This window comes from Palaemon carinicauda, chromosome 6 (assembly GCF_036898095.1).
Source record: "Palaemon carinicauda isolate YSFRI2023 chromosome 6, ASM3689809v2, whole genome shotgun sequence".
NCBI lineage: Eukaryota > Metazoa > Arthropoda > Malacostraca > Decapoda > Palaemonidae > Palaemon > Palaemon carinicauda.
Window position 1 is genome coordinate 137,623,991 of NC_090730.1, and position 17,389 is coordinate 137,641,379.

At 33.9% G+C, this 17,389-nt stretch overlaps 1 protein-coding gene across 1 annotated transcript in view; it reads right to left on the reverse strand.

Annotated features, from left to right (window-relative positions):
* Positions 1–17,389, reverse strand: part of LOC137642659 (fat-like cadherin-related tumor suppressor homolog) — a 211,370-nt gene that overhangs the window by 140,778 nt on the left and 53,203 nt on the right. The window contains 5 exon segments of the mRNA XM_068375426.1: positions 283–421; positions 1,066–1,260; positions 1,696–1,909; positions 3,302–3,513; positions 7,702–7,725. Of these exon segments, the coding sequence (XP_068231527.1) occupies positions 283–421; positions 1,066–1,260; positions 1,696–1,909; positions 3,302–3,513; positions 7,702–7,725 (784 nt within the window).

Here is a 17,389-nt window from a genome sequence, read left to right on the forward strand (position 1 = left end):
GAATAAAAAAAAACTACTTGTGTATTGCTGCAAAACTTTTAAAATAGATTTCTAGAATAAGAATACCAAATTATTACAGTATATTAGTTGGAATTTTTATAATTGACAACTAATCGTGTCTACATCAGAGATCAAACCAAATTAATTTGCATAAACTTATATACAAACCAGTCAGCTTATTTAACCAACCAACCGCACACTTTAAAAGCACTGAGAGACGCAAACCTAATAAAAAAAACATTACATAAATGCATAAAAATAACAAATTCCATTCTCTTTTACCTCGGCGTATGTCGATTGGAAGGAACAACTTCGATGTGAACGGCCGTGAACGCCATGTGCACGCCATCACTCACCGACACGTTCAGATTCAGGGAAGTCACGTTCTCTAGTTTGTGCGGAGACGTTACCGTCAAAACACCTGAGAGAATGAAACTCGGTATTAGAGACAGAAGGAACAATCCAGCAAAATTTCTTTCATATTCCATCGGGTTTCGATTTGATTCATGGAATTTGAGATAGGGTTCAGCACTGGGACCGGGGAGAAAATACCCGGTAGCCCTCTTGGAATGTTCATTTCACTATTGACAATTCTGACCTCAGTATCAACTCAAATAATTACTTGTTAACTGTGAACCTGCCTTTGAAATAACCTTGCATAAGCACTTCAGTAGAATAACAACAGCATTAATAATAATAATAATAATAATAATAATAATAATAATAATAATAATAATAATAATAATAATAATAATAATAATAATAATAATGAAACGAAAACTTGAGAAGGACTTATGCAAAAAAAATGCGACTTGAAACAGCACATATAGTAAGGAAAGTGATGGATTCCTAAGGATGCTGGATGCAACTCAGAACCATACATTGTAAACCACTAGTGATTTACAATAATAATGATAATAATAATAATAATAATAATAATAATAATAATAATAATAATAATAATAATGACGACTATAGATTAATAATAAATAAAATAGTTATGAATCATATATATAAGAAATAAAAGAAATTTCACACAAAAAAGAATGACACCTCACCACCTACCAGTGTACGAGTCAATTTTGAAGATGCCAGACCTGTCGCCAGAGTGGATGCTGTACCGCAGAGGAACTTCCTGTCCTGAATCAGGGTCATGCGCCGATAGGGCGGAGATGACATGCCCTGGGGCTGCTTCGGAAGATACCCGGCAGGAGTAACTGTCTTGGCGCCATGAAGGTGGATTATCGTTGAAGTCCAAGGCTGTAATTAGTTACAAATTTATGCAGCTGTTTTATGAAATTGCTGGAATTCAATCCTACACAACAGACTTTTAAAAATCACTGACGGTTACTCTATTTTGGAAATTTAATTGGAGATTTATACACCAATATATAGATATCACATGTCACATTATCTCGGAAGTTAACTTAATAATATTATGTAATTTTTAAAATACATCTTTTTTACATTCTGATTAATAATTTGCCTGCACATCTACATGATAAACGAATCCAAAATTCATCCCTTAAGACCCTAAATTTCTCTGAAACGGGTTCAAACACAAAAATTAAGATTTGTATATAACGAAATCGTAGGAAATGTAGGAAACATTGCAAATGAAGTCACAAATTTCCCGTCCCTCTACCTGAGTAAATAAAACACAGTTTCAGTTCTTAGCAGTAACAAGGAACTTACTTTCTATGACGACAGTAGCCGTCGACGAGAGTTGAGGAATGCCTCCATCCATAGCCACGACGCTCATGGTATACTGAGGGTGGGTTTCAGCATCCAAGATGCCAGCGACAGAAACGACGCCATCTTGAGATCCAACGGCAAACATGGTACAACCTGTCTCGCATCTGTAACGGACTGAACCTCCCTCCCCTGTATCGACGTCGTGGGCTTCAACCTTACATTCAAAGAGATAGGAAAATGTGCATCAGACCAAAAGCTTTTGAGATAAATGTGAACTTGAGGAAGTGTACTTGTGCTCACGCACTCACACGCGCACACACACACACACACATATATATATATATATATATATATATATATATATATATATATATATATATATATATATATATGTATGTATGTGTGTGGGTGAATATTTGTCTATCTTTTCCCAAACTGATACCTCGAACTAGTTGCAAATTAAATTTTCTCTAGGAATTTGACGTGCGGTAATATGATTTGCAATGTTGTCACCTTCCAGGCCTACAGTAAGGGTTTTGTGAAGAATTCGGTAGAACCGTTTATGTAAATACATAACTTAGCATAAGAAATAGGCTAGCATGTATGTTTATACTCTCAGAAAAACCACAGGTCCAATGATTTTTGTTCAGGTTTAAATCTTGTGTGTGTGTGTGGGGGGGGGGGGTTGAGCACTCCTTAACTGCTTTCCCCTTCACTTAAACCTATTTCCTTATTTAACATCCTATGTCCTTTTCATTCTTACAATAACACAATTAATATACTTATTGAGCTATCTCGGTGCATGTGGTAAACGGACTTCTACAAAACATGATTAATTACATTCAAGATAACTTTTCAAGAAGAATCTAATGTTATTTTATTAATCTAAATATGCCCAAGCCCAAAAAATTAATATACTAGATCACTTCTAGATACTTTTCAGATTGGAATGCCCTAATCATTCACTGTCATTCTATTGCCAGAACAGTTAAAAGTTAATTTAATAACTAACTAGAAAACAGTATTAAGGTAAAAACTTAGAAATGTACAAAGGAGGATGAGAATGGTATTTTAATGCGGCTAACTACAGTAGGTGTTAAGAAGATTGCTAGAACTTTAGTTTTAGAAATGACAGAAATAATTAACGTTGGAGCGAAAGAGACACATGTCAAGGTAGTGTGAGTCCTGCAAATTGATTCTTATAAGTTCAGCAAAAGATGGACGTAATGTCACACTAGCTGAAGATAAACTTGAGGTTGTTTCCTTGTGTAAAAAGATTTGTGAACACATAAAAACGCAAACTTGGATAGAAACATGAATCGGATTATTAAAAGTTTAATAAACTTTCTTCAAGCCAATTCAAGAGAAATGGTTATGATAGTCATTATATTCATACCATTGGGTTGAGGACAATATAACGAAAATTGTATATGAATATATTTCCAGTGATGAAAATCTCACGATACCATTATGAAGAAAACAACACCTAGCAATGTAACGCCAGAAAAAAGAGAGAGAGAGAGAGAGAGAGAGAGAGAGAGAGAGAGAGAGAGAGAGAGAGAGAGAGAGAGAGAGTTACAAAGTAGGATAAAATAAAACCACTCACCTTGATAACCGAATAACCCTTGGAAACCACTTCGGACACCTGTGTTTTGAAGACCCTCTCCACGAATACAGGGGGGTTGTCGTTCACGTCAGCAACTGAGATGGTCACCTGGGTGTCGGTGTGTCCGCCCGTGCTTGGGTCTCGGGCCCGCACCGTCAGGTTGTGATTTCGGGCGGTTTCGTAGTCCAAAGGTGCAGCAGTTTGAATGACACCTATTTGGTTTAAAAGATAATAAACATTAGCTGATATTTATAACGATGGTGTGTGTAACAACAGTAATTCAGCCTAACGAATCGTGATGTAAAGGACATCATGAATAATAAAGAAAACGTTATTCACTAAAGATTTGTCTTTACTTGTGTATGGATGTTTATGATTTATTTTATCTAAGAAGAATTCAAAATGCTTAAGAGAGTACAGTCAACGAACGTGTTGTTTGTTCGAAAGAAGGTAAAAAAATACGAGACCTCTGATCTTATATTCATGTTCATAAAATAAAGAGTATCTGTTATATTTATGGCTTAACATTATTCCATAAATGTACAATGAACCATATTCGTAAAATTTATTTCATATGAACAACCCAATGTCACGAAGGTAATTTTATATATTTTACCCGTAAATTTTTTCTTTTTAATTCCTATCAAACAATACATCCGTCTGACCTGCAATCCCTAAAATGTTTGTGCATTTTTTGCAAGCGAGGCAAGTAACTTTCACAATGCATACAGATATCAACATAATTGTAATAAACAAAATAACAATTCCAACCAGTTCAGGCAACTCATTTCTGTATGGGAAACTAAAAAAAAAAAAAATAAATAAAATAAAAAGTTAAAAAAAAAGTTGACAAACGCAACAATTCTGTTCCATTCCAGATACAGGATTCAAGACGTTCATGGATTTTCTTCAGCGCAAATTTGAGAGGCCGAGTCGTTTCTAGGTTTTCCAATTGGTAGATTGACTAAAGAAACTCTTCTTCTGAACGCAAAAGTAGAACTACTTTCTGCACTTCTTATTTCTCTGAGAGAGAGAGAGAGAGAGAGAGAGAGAGAGAGAGAGAGAGAGAGAGAGAGAGAGTATCGTTTACAAGCATAAAAAGAACTTTTCTACCATTTTTATTTCCTGTAGAGAGAGAGAGAGAGAGAGAGAGAGAGAGAGAGAGAGAGAGAGAGAGAGAGAGAGAGAGAGAGAGAGAGAGAGTATCGTTTACCAGCATAAAAAGAACTATTTTCTACCATTTTTATTTCCTGTAGAGAGAGAGAGAGAGAGAGAGAGAGAGAGAGAGAGAGAGAGAGAGAGAGAGAGAGAGAGACAGACAGAGAGAGTATCATGCACTTTTGCTTGAAAATGAAAGAGAAGATAATGCAGGGTGTTAATCTTCTATTCGCCCTGGAGTTCAATCCACTCCCTTTGAAGGCCATCTGATCCCTGACCTCGACGCTTACTGGCGTCCATTCAAGAGGTAATGAGAGTCTGACAAGGATCTGTGGAAAGCCAGGAAACCTTCCCTCTTCGCTCATCGAAACGCATTCCTATACAAATGGTACAGGGTGATAACGTATCAGCTAAAGTAACGAGATATCGCTGTTCTAGAAGTGAAAGATTTAGATCTGAAGGCCACCGAGTTTCATGAAGAAAATCCATTTCTGTCTCATACATTGGTTCACAAAAACAACAGCAGGATTATAACGAACTCTTCTACATGTAAAAAAAAATAATATATAATACATTCAACAAATGATCATAAGCTCAAGGCGTGCACAAATATAATAATATTAAAAAAAAAAAAAAAAACAATAAAAATAAATCATACAAAAAATGTATATACAGGGGTCAGACAAAATGTAGCGCCAATAAAAGCTATGGTGATATAAGAAAAAGCAATGTACAGTACATTAAATGAGCTGGGATATGCATTAACATACAAGGACAAAACAAATGCGACGCTGTTTTCCGTTAAAATCAATCGATATTTTCCTTTTTCCACAGTTACGTAAGGCTCTTTATAAGAAGTAAACGGACAGATGCTGTCGGTGGTTAATGATTAACAAATAGTGTTATTCTACATTAATTATACGGAGTTAATCTAACCAGAAATAATAACACGAATTTCTTTTATTACTACGCCCTGCTTTTCTAAGTGATACGGTTAGGGAAACATTACCTTTCTCTGTTAATACAAATATAATAGAAGTTAATGATCGTTCCATTAAAGTCAACCATTCATGTATCATCATATCATCAACCTCAACAAAACAATGCATTAGCAATCAGTCCAACCTACCGTGCTTTTTTAAAACCTCAATTTTTATAATTGATATACACGATGCGTTCATTCTAATAGACAATCAGAGACATTTCCAACGCGGTCTCGCATTTCCTTTTGATCTGTAACTTTACTTTGCAACAATAACCTAAACTTGATTCAAATCAGACCTCGAGTGTGTAACGCTAATTCTTTTTCTAATACGACAGTTTCATTTTATTATGATTAAAGCCTTGCCTGGACCTATCGAATTAAAAGCGCATCAGCAAGGCACTAACCACTGCCGAGTTTAATGGAAATGAGAGTTAATGAAGTGATTACTGCTCGAAAAGCCGAAACAGAAAAAAATAGGAGTTTATGAGACCATCACAAACTAACTGCTTATAACAGGCCAATTACATCGATATCACATTGAGAATGTCGCACTCGAAACGGAAACCCGAGGGTCAATTACTCTAATAACTTCCGTACTAATCACAGTCGCAGACCAGGAAAGCTGTTTCACAGCTAGTCAATATGGACTCCACTAGATTAAGGGGGAAATGGGGGGGGGGTATATATCAGTGGTCTATGTTGAAGGGGATCAATGCCGGGGGACATAACTACGTTTTATCAAATGATTTGAAGCTTATGGTAGAAGGCTTAAATACGGATCAGCTATTCATTTCTTTTTAAAAAATCTAATGGGTTACGTACTACATGCGAGACATATATCTGTGGATCTTTGTGTTATAGGCAGAACAGTCGGAACAAAAATATATGCTCTTGTGTTTATAGTCACGAAAGCTAAGTGAGTGGCCACATTTACTTATTTTTACAATGCAGTTAATTATATGTGAATTGCAGTCGGGTATATCCAACTACATACACAATCCGTGTAGCATTATGTGTAAAAAATGTAGAATTAGTTAATTAACAGTATAGGCAACTCATTTCAAAACTAGACAGTGATACGCAAGGTGTAATTATGACCACTAATTTCAAGCACAAGTCTGAGACTCAGGAAGTTGTACTCTAATTCAATTGCAAGAATAATGATAAGTCTAGTTAGTTTCGACGAATATGACCGATCAGTCATAATAAAAAGAGGTAAAAATGTCAAAGTGCCTAGCTATAATCCCTTTGTGTTCAAATTTGAAAAAAAAAGACACAATGATACTTAAACATAATTAAAAGAAATTCACATAAAGAACGCATGAAACAGACGAAAGTGAATAAATGAATATGATTCAACTGGCTAGAGATTTATCTATCCATGGATATAAATAAACCAATATGACTCGGTTATTCTTATTTCTTTTTCTAAATAAAAATACATTTCTCGACATTCTGCGTCTCCTGACCCGTATAACTATTCAGAGTGATGGAACCATTATGAGATACGTTTCTTCAAAATGTTGTATTGAGAAACTTTTCAATGTTCGACATAACTTTATCATAGCTATTTATTAGTAACGTCTGAATAGCATCCCTTTAATTTCCCGAAATATTTTAATAGTGAGTATTTATGTATATATGTGTATATATATATATATATATATATATATATATATATATATATATATATATATATATGTATGTATGTATGTATACGTATGTATATATATATATATATGTATATATATACATAAATATATATATATATATATATATATATATATATATATATATACATATATATATATATGTATATATATATATATATATATATGTATATATATTTTATATATATATATATATGTGTGTATATATATATTTTATATATATATGTATATATAAATATATATATGCATATATATATATACATATATATATATATATATATATATATATATATATATATATATATATATAGTAAAATTCGGACGTCAATCAAAATTTCCCTAAATCATCATAATCGCTTCAAATCCAGTTAGTTGAGGTTTGGCCAGTCCCATGAAAGTGGACATCTTAATTCAATATCCTGGTTAAATTAATTAATAATTCAAAGAAAAAAAAAGAATAACGCGACGAGCCTTCTACCGTCATTCGTAAACAAACAAACTAGCGTGATCCATTACGATCATAAGCAGCCAAAAAGGATTGCATTTTTTTTTGGTATAATACCATGATCCTTAGCAATCATACTTACACTTGGATTCCACGCCATTCAAACCTGGGAAAAAAGCAAGATTGAGACAGCCAATGAAATCATGAAGCTCTAAAGCCATTAATGATCATAGAAAATGAAAATTAAAATTGACAGATTTCACGCAAAGGTTAGTCACTCTAGTGAAATGTCACCAGCCTTGGCATAAGCTGAAAATAATTATGCATGGAGACAGTTAGTACTTGTTAATGAATTATGGATTTAAATTTCAAGTAAGAGTGAAAATGCAACAGAGAAAATTAAGATAACCATTGCAATTATGGATGCAACTCTAAATGGAAACTCCGTCACCAGTGACATTCACCAGATTTTTAATATTGGTACTAGGGTTGTTATTAGATAGAAAAGGTTATAATCATATTGAATTTAAACTATATACCCTAGACATATAATACAGATACCAAACGCTGGTACTGTAATTATAACAGAAAAATATGATTACAGAATTACACACAGAGTATGATTACAAGGTCTATCAAATATAGCAATAAACCGTAATGTCTAACTCTACACTCCATCGTACGATAATATTTTATATTATATTAATCTACACAATACTAAAGACTATCATCTAACAACGAATAATAAAAAAAATCAATCTATTTATCATAAATAAGATGATGTAACTGAATACAAATAAATATGGAAATAAAATATTTACGTCTGTATATTATAACAAATTACTAAACAAAGGACTAAGTTCTAACAACTATACAATGAATTTAAGTTTCAGTAAATCAAGATTTATTTCTTAACACAGTACATTTGGGTCTAACCAAAGATACCTTGATTTTCAACTGAAAGTAATTTTCAATGAATGAAAACATTATCTATACTAAGTTATATTGAATAAGAAGTTAAATTTTATGAAAATGTATTACCAGACGTTCAAATAAGAGTCTAGCACATGATAAAAGAATCTGTAGATTTACACTGACACAAATGAGTTACTAAATTACAAAGAGTGGCATTGTACTCTGCCAAAACAAGACAGTTAAATCAGTTACTACGATCCAGATAAATGAAAATGTGATGTGCCAGATAACATTTCGTATCAATTAAGTACCTCTGTAATACTAGACCCAAAATATCAACTTCTACAACTAATCAATTAGTCTTCCCCTGAAAGATGAGTTACACTTATTAATCAACATGAAATAAATATGGACACTAAATGCAATTGTGGAGTTCCAATAGGGACAATGCATATATAAGTACTAATGACGTGATATTAAGTACAAGAACAATAAGTTTTATAAAAATACAGCTCGTGAATAATTTGAAACTGGATCAAATATTTGTTGCCCTAATTTTTTAAAACCATGTCTTTCTTTTCACATCGCTTCAAACTATACCCAGTAAGTACCAGACCATAATTTCAAACTGAATGTAATGAGACAATGTATCATTTCTTTTTAAACTTCAATACATGCCAATAATGTATTTCAAACTTAATTCTACAAATGACAATATAATTCCCAAGTTATCTGCTTCGTGGCATTGCATCATTTAAATAAGATGCTAAGTCTGGCCCTGGTCCATGGATTCATTTCAGGGTAATGTATTCATTCATACTGTAAACACTTTTCTGATAAAATACATCGGGCAGCTGGACATGAAGTATTGAGCCCATTTAAAATCCACATATGATTTCGATATTTACCATTTAATTACAGTAATAAGTAAATTTTCATAATGAAACTCACGATTATTTAGGATGAAAGACTATCATTAAAAATGAAAGCAAATTCGAAATATATATAGATATTTTTTTTATTTCATTCTAATTTACCCATGCTGTTTTTTTTTTTAAGAATTTTAAATACACAAACAAAATAAATATCTTGACGACATAGTCAAAATAATGACAATAATTACTTCCGCATATGTAAAAGATATTACACTACCGTGATAAGAAACTGAAAAAAAGTTTACAAATGAAAAAAAAAATACATCACGCTGTAATGAAGACGCCCAGACGCTGTATCTGATTATAATAATCATTATCATTTATACAAATTTTGCTTATTGCTGTATCTCATTTCGCGCTCCCCGCCTTCTTCCTTCACAAGCGCCGGAATACAAAACGAATGCCAAATTAGCTTGCATTGGAAATGACTTGATTTAGTTTCATATTTGAACGTTCCAGTCATTGCTTTCAATACCCTGCCACTCGGTCATAAATGTTAAACATTAGCTTAATAGGATATCATATTATGAATAAAAATAATACGCAATAAAGCATATTTTTATCTTTAGTTATGACATGGAAAAATAATACAGAGAACCCAAGACTATTTCTTATCACTGTGAGACAATGTAATGTTTGAATACAGATTCCTGAGACAATGTTAATACATGTAACAGTATTTCTCCTTCAATATATGTTTAAATCATTCAGTAGACTTTTAACACATAATCTATCACACTCAAGATTTATACATTTTTACTGAAATATTTTATGTCAATCGTTCAACAATTTCTTTTCTAGATTGTACGAAATGTTATTCCAAACCATTTCTTTCCAGATTAAAAGAATATAAGAGTTCATATTCCGAAAGGAAAAAAATTCTATACCTTTATCTTACATTACTGATCAACGCCTGAGTACAAACACCATCCTATGACCTTTAAAGGACGACACACCTCACAATCCCTTCCATTCGAACGCAGTCTCAAAGAGGCCTTAATATTTCTGGCCAAAGGTGAAGTTACCGACTCGAACTTTTTTTTTCACGGGTCAACCAGAAGCGAAATCACTTCCACTCAGCTTATGGCTTCTCTTTAATTACGTGTGAGATGACACGAGTCATCCAAAAGGAGAGTTTATTAGAGAGATCAAATGTGCGTTGACATCACTCAATGGGGGACTTTCCTAATTAAGTCTCAAAGAGGAAAGTTTCATCCCGGTAAATCATAACAAGCCTGGCTAAGAGAAAGAACGGTAACATTTTAACACCTGTAAGGGTATATATATATATATATATATATATATATATATATATATATATGTATGTATATATATATACATATATATATACATATATATATATGTATATATATGCATATATATATATATATATATATATATATATATATGTATATATATACATATATATATGTATGTATATATATACATACATATATATATGTATATAAATACATAAGCTTTATATATATATATATATATATATATATATATATATATACACGTATATATATATATATATATAGAGAGAGAGAGAGAGAGAGAGAGAGAGAGAGAGAGAGAGAGAGAGAGAGAGATGATGGGATCTATAAATTTTGGTCAGAATGTTCAGCACTGGGACCTCGTAGGCCATTCGGCCTCCATGTACAAGAGGAGCAAAACCCTGCAGTTACAGTATGAAGGAAAACTTAAGAAGTTAGAAAGCAAGACGAAAGAAAGGAAGTAAGAACGGAGCAACGTAGAAAGCTTAATAGGGAGAGCAAAAAAGACAGGTTTTAACATTATTTTTTAGTTCTTTTTTAGGTATTTATTATTTATTTGTTTCCATGCTTCATCTGCTATTACATTTTTATTTAGTCCGTGAACTGGAATATATAGTATTAATCTAAATCCCTATTTCAGATGGCATGAAAGGCAAGGTTAGTGAACCGTGTGACTAACGAAATTCCCTTCTGCTCTATTGGGCTTCTGACAAAGAAAGAAGGGAGCGAATTTATTCGGGAAATTCTATATCATTCTACTGTTATTATTCAATGCCGTTAAAATTTTTAAATTGTTGTTGTTTTCTAAACCTTTGTCATTTCTTAGAGAAATAACCATTTTTGCTTAAGGAAATATAATGATTTGACATCAATTTTTTTTTTTTATTTATTTATTTATTTTCTTTAAAGACTTCTTGAGGTCGTGGCTCTCCTAGGCGTGAGGATTTACTTTACTGAACTTTCCTCAAAAGGAGTGAAAGTGCGCTAGGCGCATAAATACCTTCATGATGTCTGCAAGACAACGTCGTAACTGAATAAAGGAAATCAAATGGACCAAATTACACCAGGACTTGCAGCAAGATGCATATATGACAAATCCTACCAACCCATGTACCTTATCCAGATTGATTTATTAATTTGATGTTTTCTGGCATCCTGACATCAAAGGTCCCTAACCGAACTTTATCCAGGAAAGAACCTTGTAAACAGTAGAAGTTACTTCTGAAAAAAAAAAAAAACTGCCCAGCGCTACTATTTTCATATAGATGAGGCAAAATAATGTGAGGACAAAGGTATTAGCACTTCTGCCTTCAACTTATTTCCTTTTCCTTGATCTAAGAGACCCTGCAAGGAACAATGGCGAGAGGGTTCCTCTCAAAGGACAAACTCACAGAAATCTCAAGCACTGTCGATTCTGATAGATGCAGCGGTAAGAACATTACACAAAGTGACTAGATCCTTGCTACTTTCATAGGCTAATCCTTTAAAGGATTCAGCATTCAATGGAAATGTTTCCTTGCTTGAGGGTACACTTGGGCACACTATTCTATCTTATTTCTGTTCCGCTTGTTTTGTTAAAGTTTTTATAGTTTATATAGGAAATATCTAATTTAATGTTGTTACTGTTCTTAAATTATTTTATTTTTCCTGCTTCCTTTCCTAACTGGGCTATTTTCCCGGGCTTTTCCAATTAGGGCTGTAGCTTAGCAAGTAATAATAATGATAATACTGAAGTGTTCACACTACCAAAACATTTGTATTCGTACCAAGTAATAAACAAAATGCAGAGCTGGTAAGAGTTTTGTTTGGTAACAATATCTTAAATAAACACGAATTACGAGAAGAAAGGCAGAACCAATATCCCAGTACAATTTCCAGTTGCTAGTCCTAGTAGGAAAATAGATCCTCCTCCGAAGCACACAACCCCCACCAGCGCACATTAAGAGACGCCCTTGGGTTGTCCCAACCCTGAATGACCGAGAATTCTCATAATGACTTTAGCACCAATTATATCATCTGTTCATCTCCCCTGACCAATAACTAACACTAGGGCTTGTGTTGGCCGATGTGATAACATCCCTGACTGATGAACGCCAGACTGGGGTTCGAGTCCTGCTCAAACTCGTCAGTTTCTTTGGTCGCTGCAATCTCACCATCCTTGTGGGCTAATGATGGGGGGTTTGGGGAAGTCTATAGGTCTATCTGCTGAGTCATCAGCAGCCATTACCTGGCCCTCCTTGGTCGTAGCTTGGGTGGAGAGGGGGCTTGGGCGTTGATCATATGTATATATGGTCAGTCTCTAGGGTAATATCCTGCTTGATAGGGCAATGTCACTGTCCCTTGCCTCTGCCATTCATGAGCGGCCATTAAACCTTTAAAAGCATTTAGTTCTTAGAATACTCGGGTGTATCTCTGTTCACTTAAGCAGTAAATTGTGTACCTGGTGGTTTATAAGCTGCCTTAGGAAGCAGCTACGGTGGAAAATAGTTTAACGCTAGTACTCTCACACCCTCATCCGAAAAAGAAAGGAAAATAAAGGCTCGCTGATATCCGAATGGTTTACAAGAAACCCTCTCAGAAGAAATTATGTATAGTTGAAAACTTTATAATGCGTGCAAATATATTTATATTCCTACACATCAATGAAAGTGTACGGAAAATACATAGTTAAAAAATCTATAAGGCGTCCAAATATATTCATACTTACAATCATACGCAAGAAAGAGTATGGAAAATATATAATTGAAAACTCTATAAGGTGTTTAAAATTTTCCACAACATACTCATTACATGAAAAAGTATATAATATATTTGTAAATATATCTAACTACGTTTTTCCGTCCTGTTTTTAAGGAAATCGAACAAGTCTTTTTTTTTTTTTTTAAACCACTCATAGAGACTCGTCATCAACCATCCTGTAGTAATAAGCTTGAAAGTTATTTGCTAAGCACTCCTGAAAAACTCTAAATAATTCAGTGTGTTTTGTCTTTAATAAAGAGCCAAAGCAAACGGCAACCTTCCAGTAACTTCAACCCCGAAGACGTAAGCCTTCAGGGGTAAAAAGTTGCTAGGAAATTGGCCCTTGTATTCAACCCGGAAATTCTGGAAATGACTTCCATGTCCTGGAAATCCAGGGACCCTCACAAATTTCGGGCCAAAGCCCCAGAGGACACGTGGTATCAGCTGTGCTGTGATAACGCTAAGTTCGAATATACCCTCCAAGTTCTGAACTGCAAAAATGTCTTGGGAAGACCATTACGGAAACTTTCTCAGGACGAAATAACTTTCATCTACGACAAAATATTCTTCAAGAAACAGAGCATGTTTCAACAAACAATCGGTGTATCCTCTGTGAAATCACGGAATATTACCTTATAAAGAATACATATTCATAGTGAACGAAGGCAAAACCCTATCTCAAAATATTCTTTTTACTTGATAGAATACAAATCATTCATACTGAAAAGAAGCCAATAACTTATAAAAGAAAGAAATATTTTTCATGAACACCTAAATATTCCACATGAAAGGCTAAAAAATTCATTAAAGAAAAGAATATTCCAAGCTAAAAAAAAACATGATTTCTTCAAAAATATACATAAATTCCAACAACACAGGAACATTCCCAAATCCTTTCGCAGCAAGCCAACAGTAAAATGAGTGTTGGAGAGGAACAGACACACTTTCACGCACATCCACAAAAGGTAACATCTATATTCATATGACTAAAAGAAAATCACACCAGTTCCACATGTTGCACTCCATTAATGAAAAAAAATAACGGAGCAGTTGTTTTTAAAATTTAGTGGCCGTCAACAAATGTTATAACAAATTTTAATTTAAAAACAGCGAGAGAAAGCCTGTAAAAGTATACCACTAATGTCAAAGGACTCCGGTTTCTACCGCTACAAAAAATATTTAGGGGACCATCTGCCCAAATTAAAGTCCAGATAACAAGGATTAAAACAACAACTTACGATAACTGTAACCTCTTCGGGAGAAGCAAAAACTACACAGCAAAGACCAATAATCAACACGGGGAAATGGACAAAGGAACAAACATTCAAACAAAGCACCGGTTCCCCTATCTTCTGGTCCAGAGATAATGAGATACGCCCGGGTAATCATACGCAGACATTAGTCTCCGATGTGAATAAACGACATCATAGGTTCGTCTCTATTTTCTCTGACCTATTGTCGAAATTGAGCTTGGGAGACTACACAAAACAACATCAACAATTACGCTCTGTTTGCACCATCAAAGAACGCATGTTTGGATGTGTACACATACGCTCCATCAAAGATTATCTGTTGATCCATAAATGTGCGTAGTTTAATAAATGACGGAGAGAACAGTTTGATGAAAGTACAGGATTTGCGTATTTAAAAAAAAAAAAAAAAAAATTAATGTACCCGAGCCGGCAAAATATGACAGCTAAATATCTAGATAGATATGCACACACATGCACACGCGCACACACACAGATTCAACCTTTCTCACTCCCTTTCTCCTTTCCTAACTACAACATGGCAGTTTCGGCTATTTGTGGGAGATTTTGGTTTCCGATTGTATCTCTCGGGGTAACCCCTCTCACCAGGGTACGGCTACTTCCTCTCCCCCTACAGAGGGATGGCGAGAGACCGAGTGGTCATACGTCTGGCAATGCCGATGAGCGTGACAAGGAAGAAATATATTTACATATAGCCAGAAACTATCGAGCTTGAGAATGTTTCAAACTCCCGTCCAACAGATTGCCGGTCAGGAACGTTTCCAATAGTTGCTATTTATCAAAAGCGCATTATCTGAAGTGTGTTATTTTTAAGCCAGTTAATTAATGATACATTACATTATATATATATATATATATATATATATATATATATATATATATATATATATATATATATATTTATATATATACATATATATATATATATATATATATATATATATATATATTAAATATTCCTTATTGCTTACACACTTCTACTCAAATCTCACCGTCATTTAATAATTCTTTGTCTTATTTTCTTCTCATAAATATATTGTGATTCAATCTTGATATTCTATCTACTTTAAAAAGTTCACCCTCCATTTATCCTTGCCTACTTTATGAACAGCTTCCACAGATTTCTTTCTTCTAAGTAAAGAACTCTCCCTCAATAAATTATCTCTTCGTCATTATAAATATCTCCCTCACTCCCATCACCATCAATGTTATCAATCTTTCCTTCGATGTTCGCCCTTGTCTATAATGAAACGCTCTAACCTTTGTATCTCTCCTACGCTGCCAGCCTTGCCCTAAACGTTCCACCTGGATTATAAGGATGTCCATCATCTGCATTTTATCTCGGGCATTATTAATCGCTGCCTTGGAGATACGCAGTAAACGTAATCGCACATGCAAGTGACCTCGAAAGCCTCTCGGCTTCCTGTCACTCTTTGCCCTTTCGGTCTAACTCTTCAAATAGACTTCCGTGACTTATTCATCCCGGGAGATAATTTAACGTTTCACCTGCATCTTTACTCCTCGTTGCAGTACAAACAATTTCATTTCCCTCCAGTTGTTTTTGCTATGTTTTCACCAGCAAATCCGATTATTGAAGGTTATTTTTATCTCGTCAATGCTCAATTCGTACCCTAGTCAAGTCGGCTGCATTGGAGCTCCCTCATCCCCAAAACATTAGGACAATAGTTCGTCAGAATCTTAGTTTTAATTGTTGTGCAATACTGAAATGTCAGAAGTCAAACGCATGCAGCTTTACTAAGTCCTCTTGTGTTAGTTCCACGGTTCTGATTATTAATCTATGTTTCCCACTATAAAACACAAATGCACACACACACACAAGTACACAGTCTATGCACTGTTTTCGTCAATCGACTAAATATAGCAGACGTGCCTTTCTAAACTCGAGATCCAACAGAAGTGCCTGAAGCCTATCAATACCGATCTCTCCGAAAATAGAAAGGTATTGTGTGGGATATAGAAACATGGCCTCACCAAAACAACGCCAACTGAGGTCATTTTTACTTCACCTTAACAAGCCAAAAAACATTTACATTTAATCCACGTAATTTATCATCAATATAGTAACCAAGGAGACGTTTAATATTAGACCAATCCAACAGAATTTCTACGCAAATTACTTCCTTGAGATGGAGTATTCATTGTTATTCAGAGGATCAACGAACTTAGAGAATCTATTGTTCAATCCAGTTCAAAGATAACTGCTTTTGTTTTGATGACCTTTCAATCAACTTTAATTTTTTTTCAGTGTTAAAATCATTTCTTCCTCTGAATTTCATGGCAAATTGTAACAGAAATATGATCAACGTTCAACATTAAGTTAATCAACTTAGTTACACAAAAGATTGAATTTGAGTGAGACTTTTATATACCAAATCTAATAATGGATTTGTTTATGAGAATCGGTTAACTCTTGACAATGGGAAAAATAACTAGAGAAGTGTAATATATCAAGTAATTATTGTTGGTAGCAATTGCAACATATAGCCAATATGAACCAGTGAAGAAACAAACCCATCATTAAACTATTTTCATGAAAAGGTAATTAACTGATACTCAACTTTAATAACATAGATTTTGTCACAACGCTTTTACTCGTGTAGTCGGCAACAACTAAACTATATAATGTGTAATCAGTTACAAAACTTTCGAATTAATATGATACAAACAAA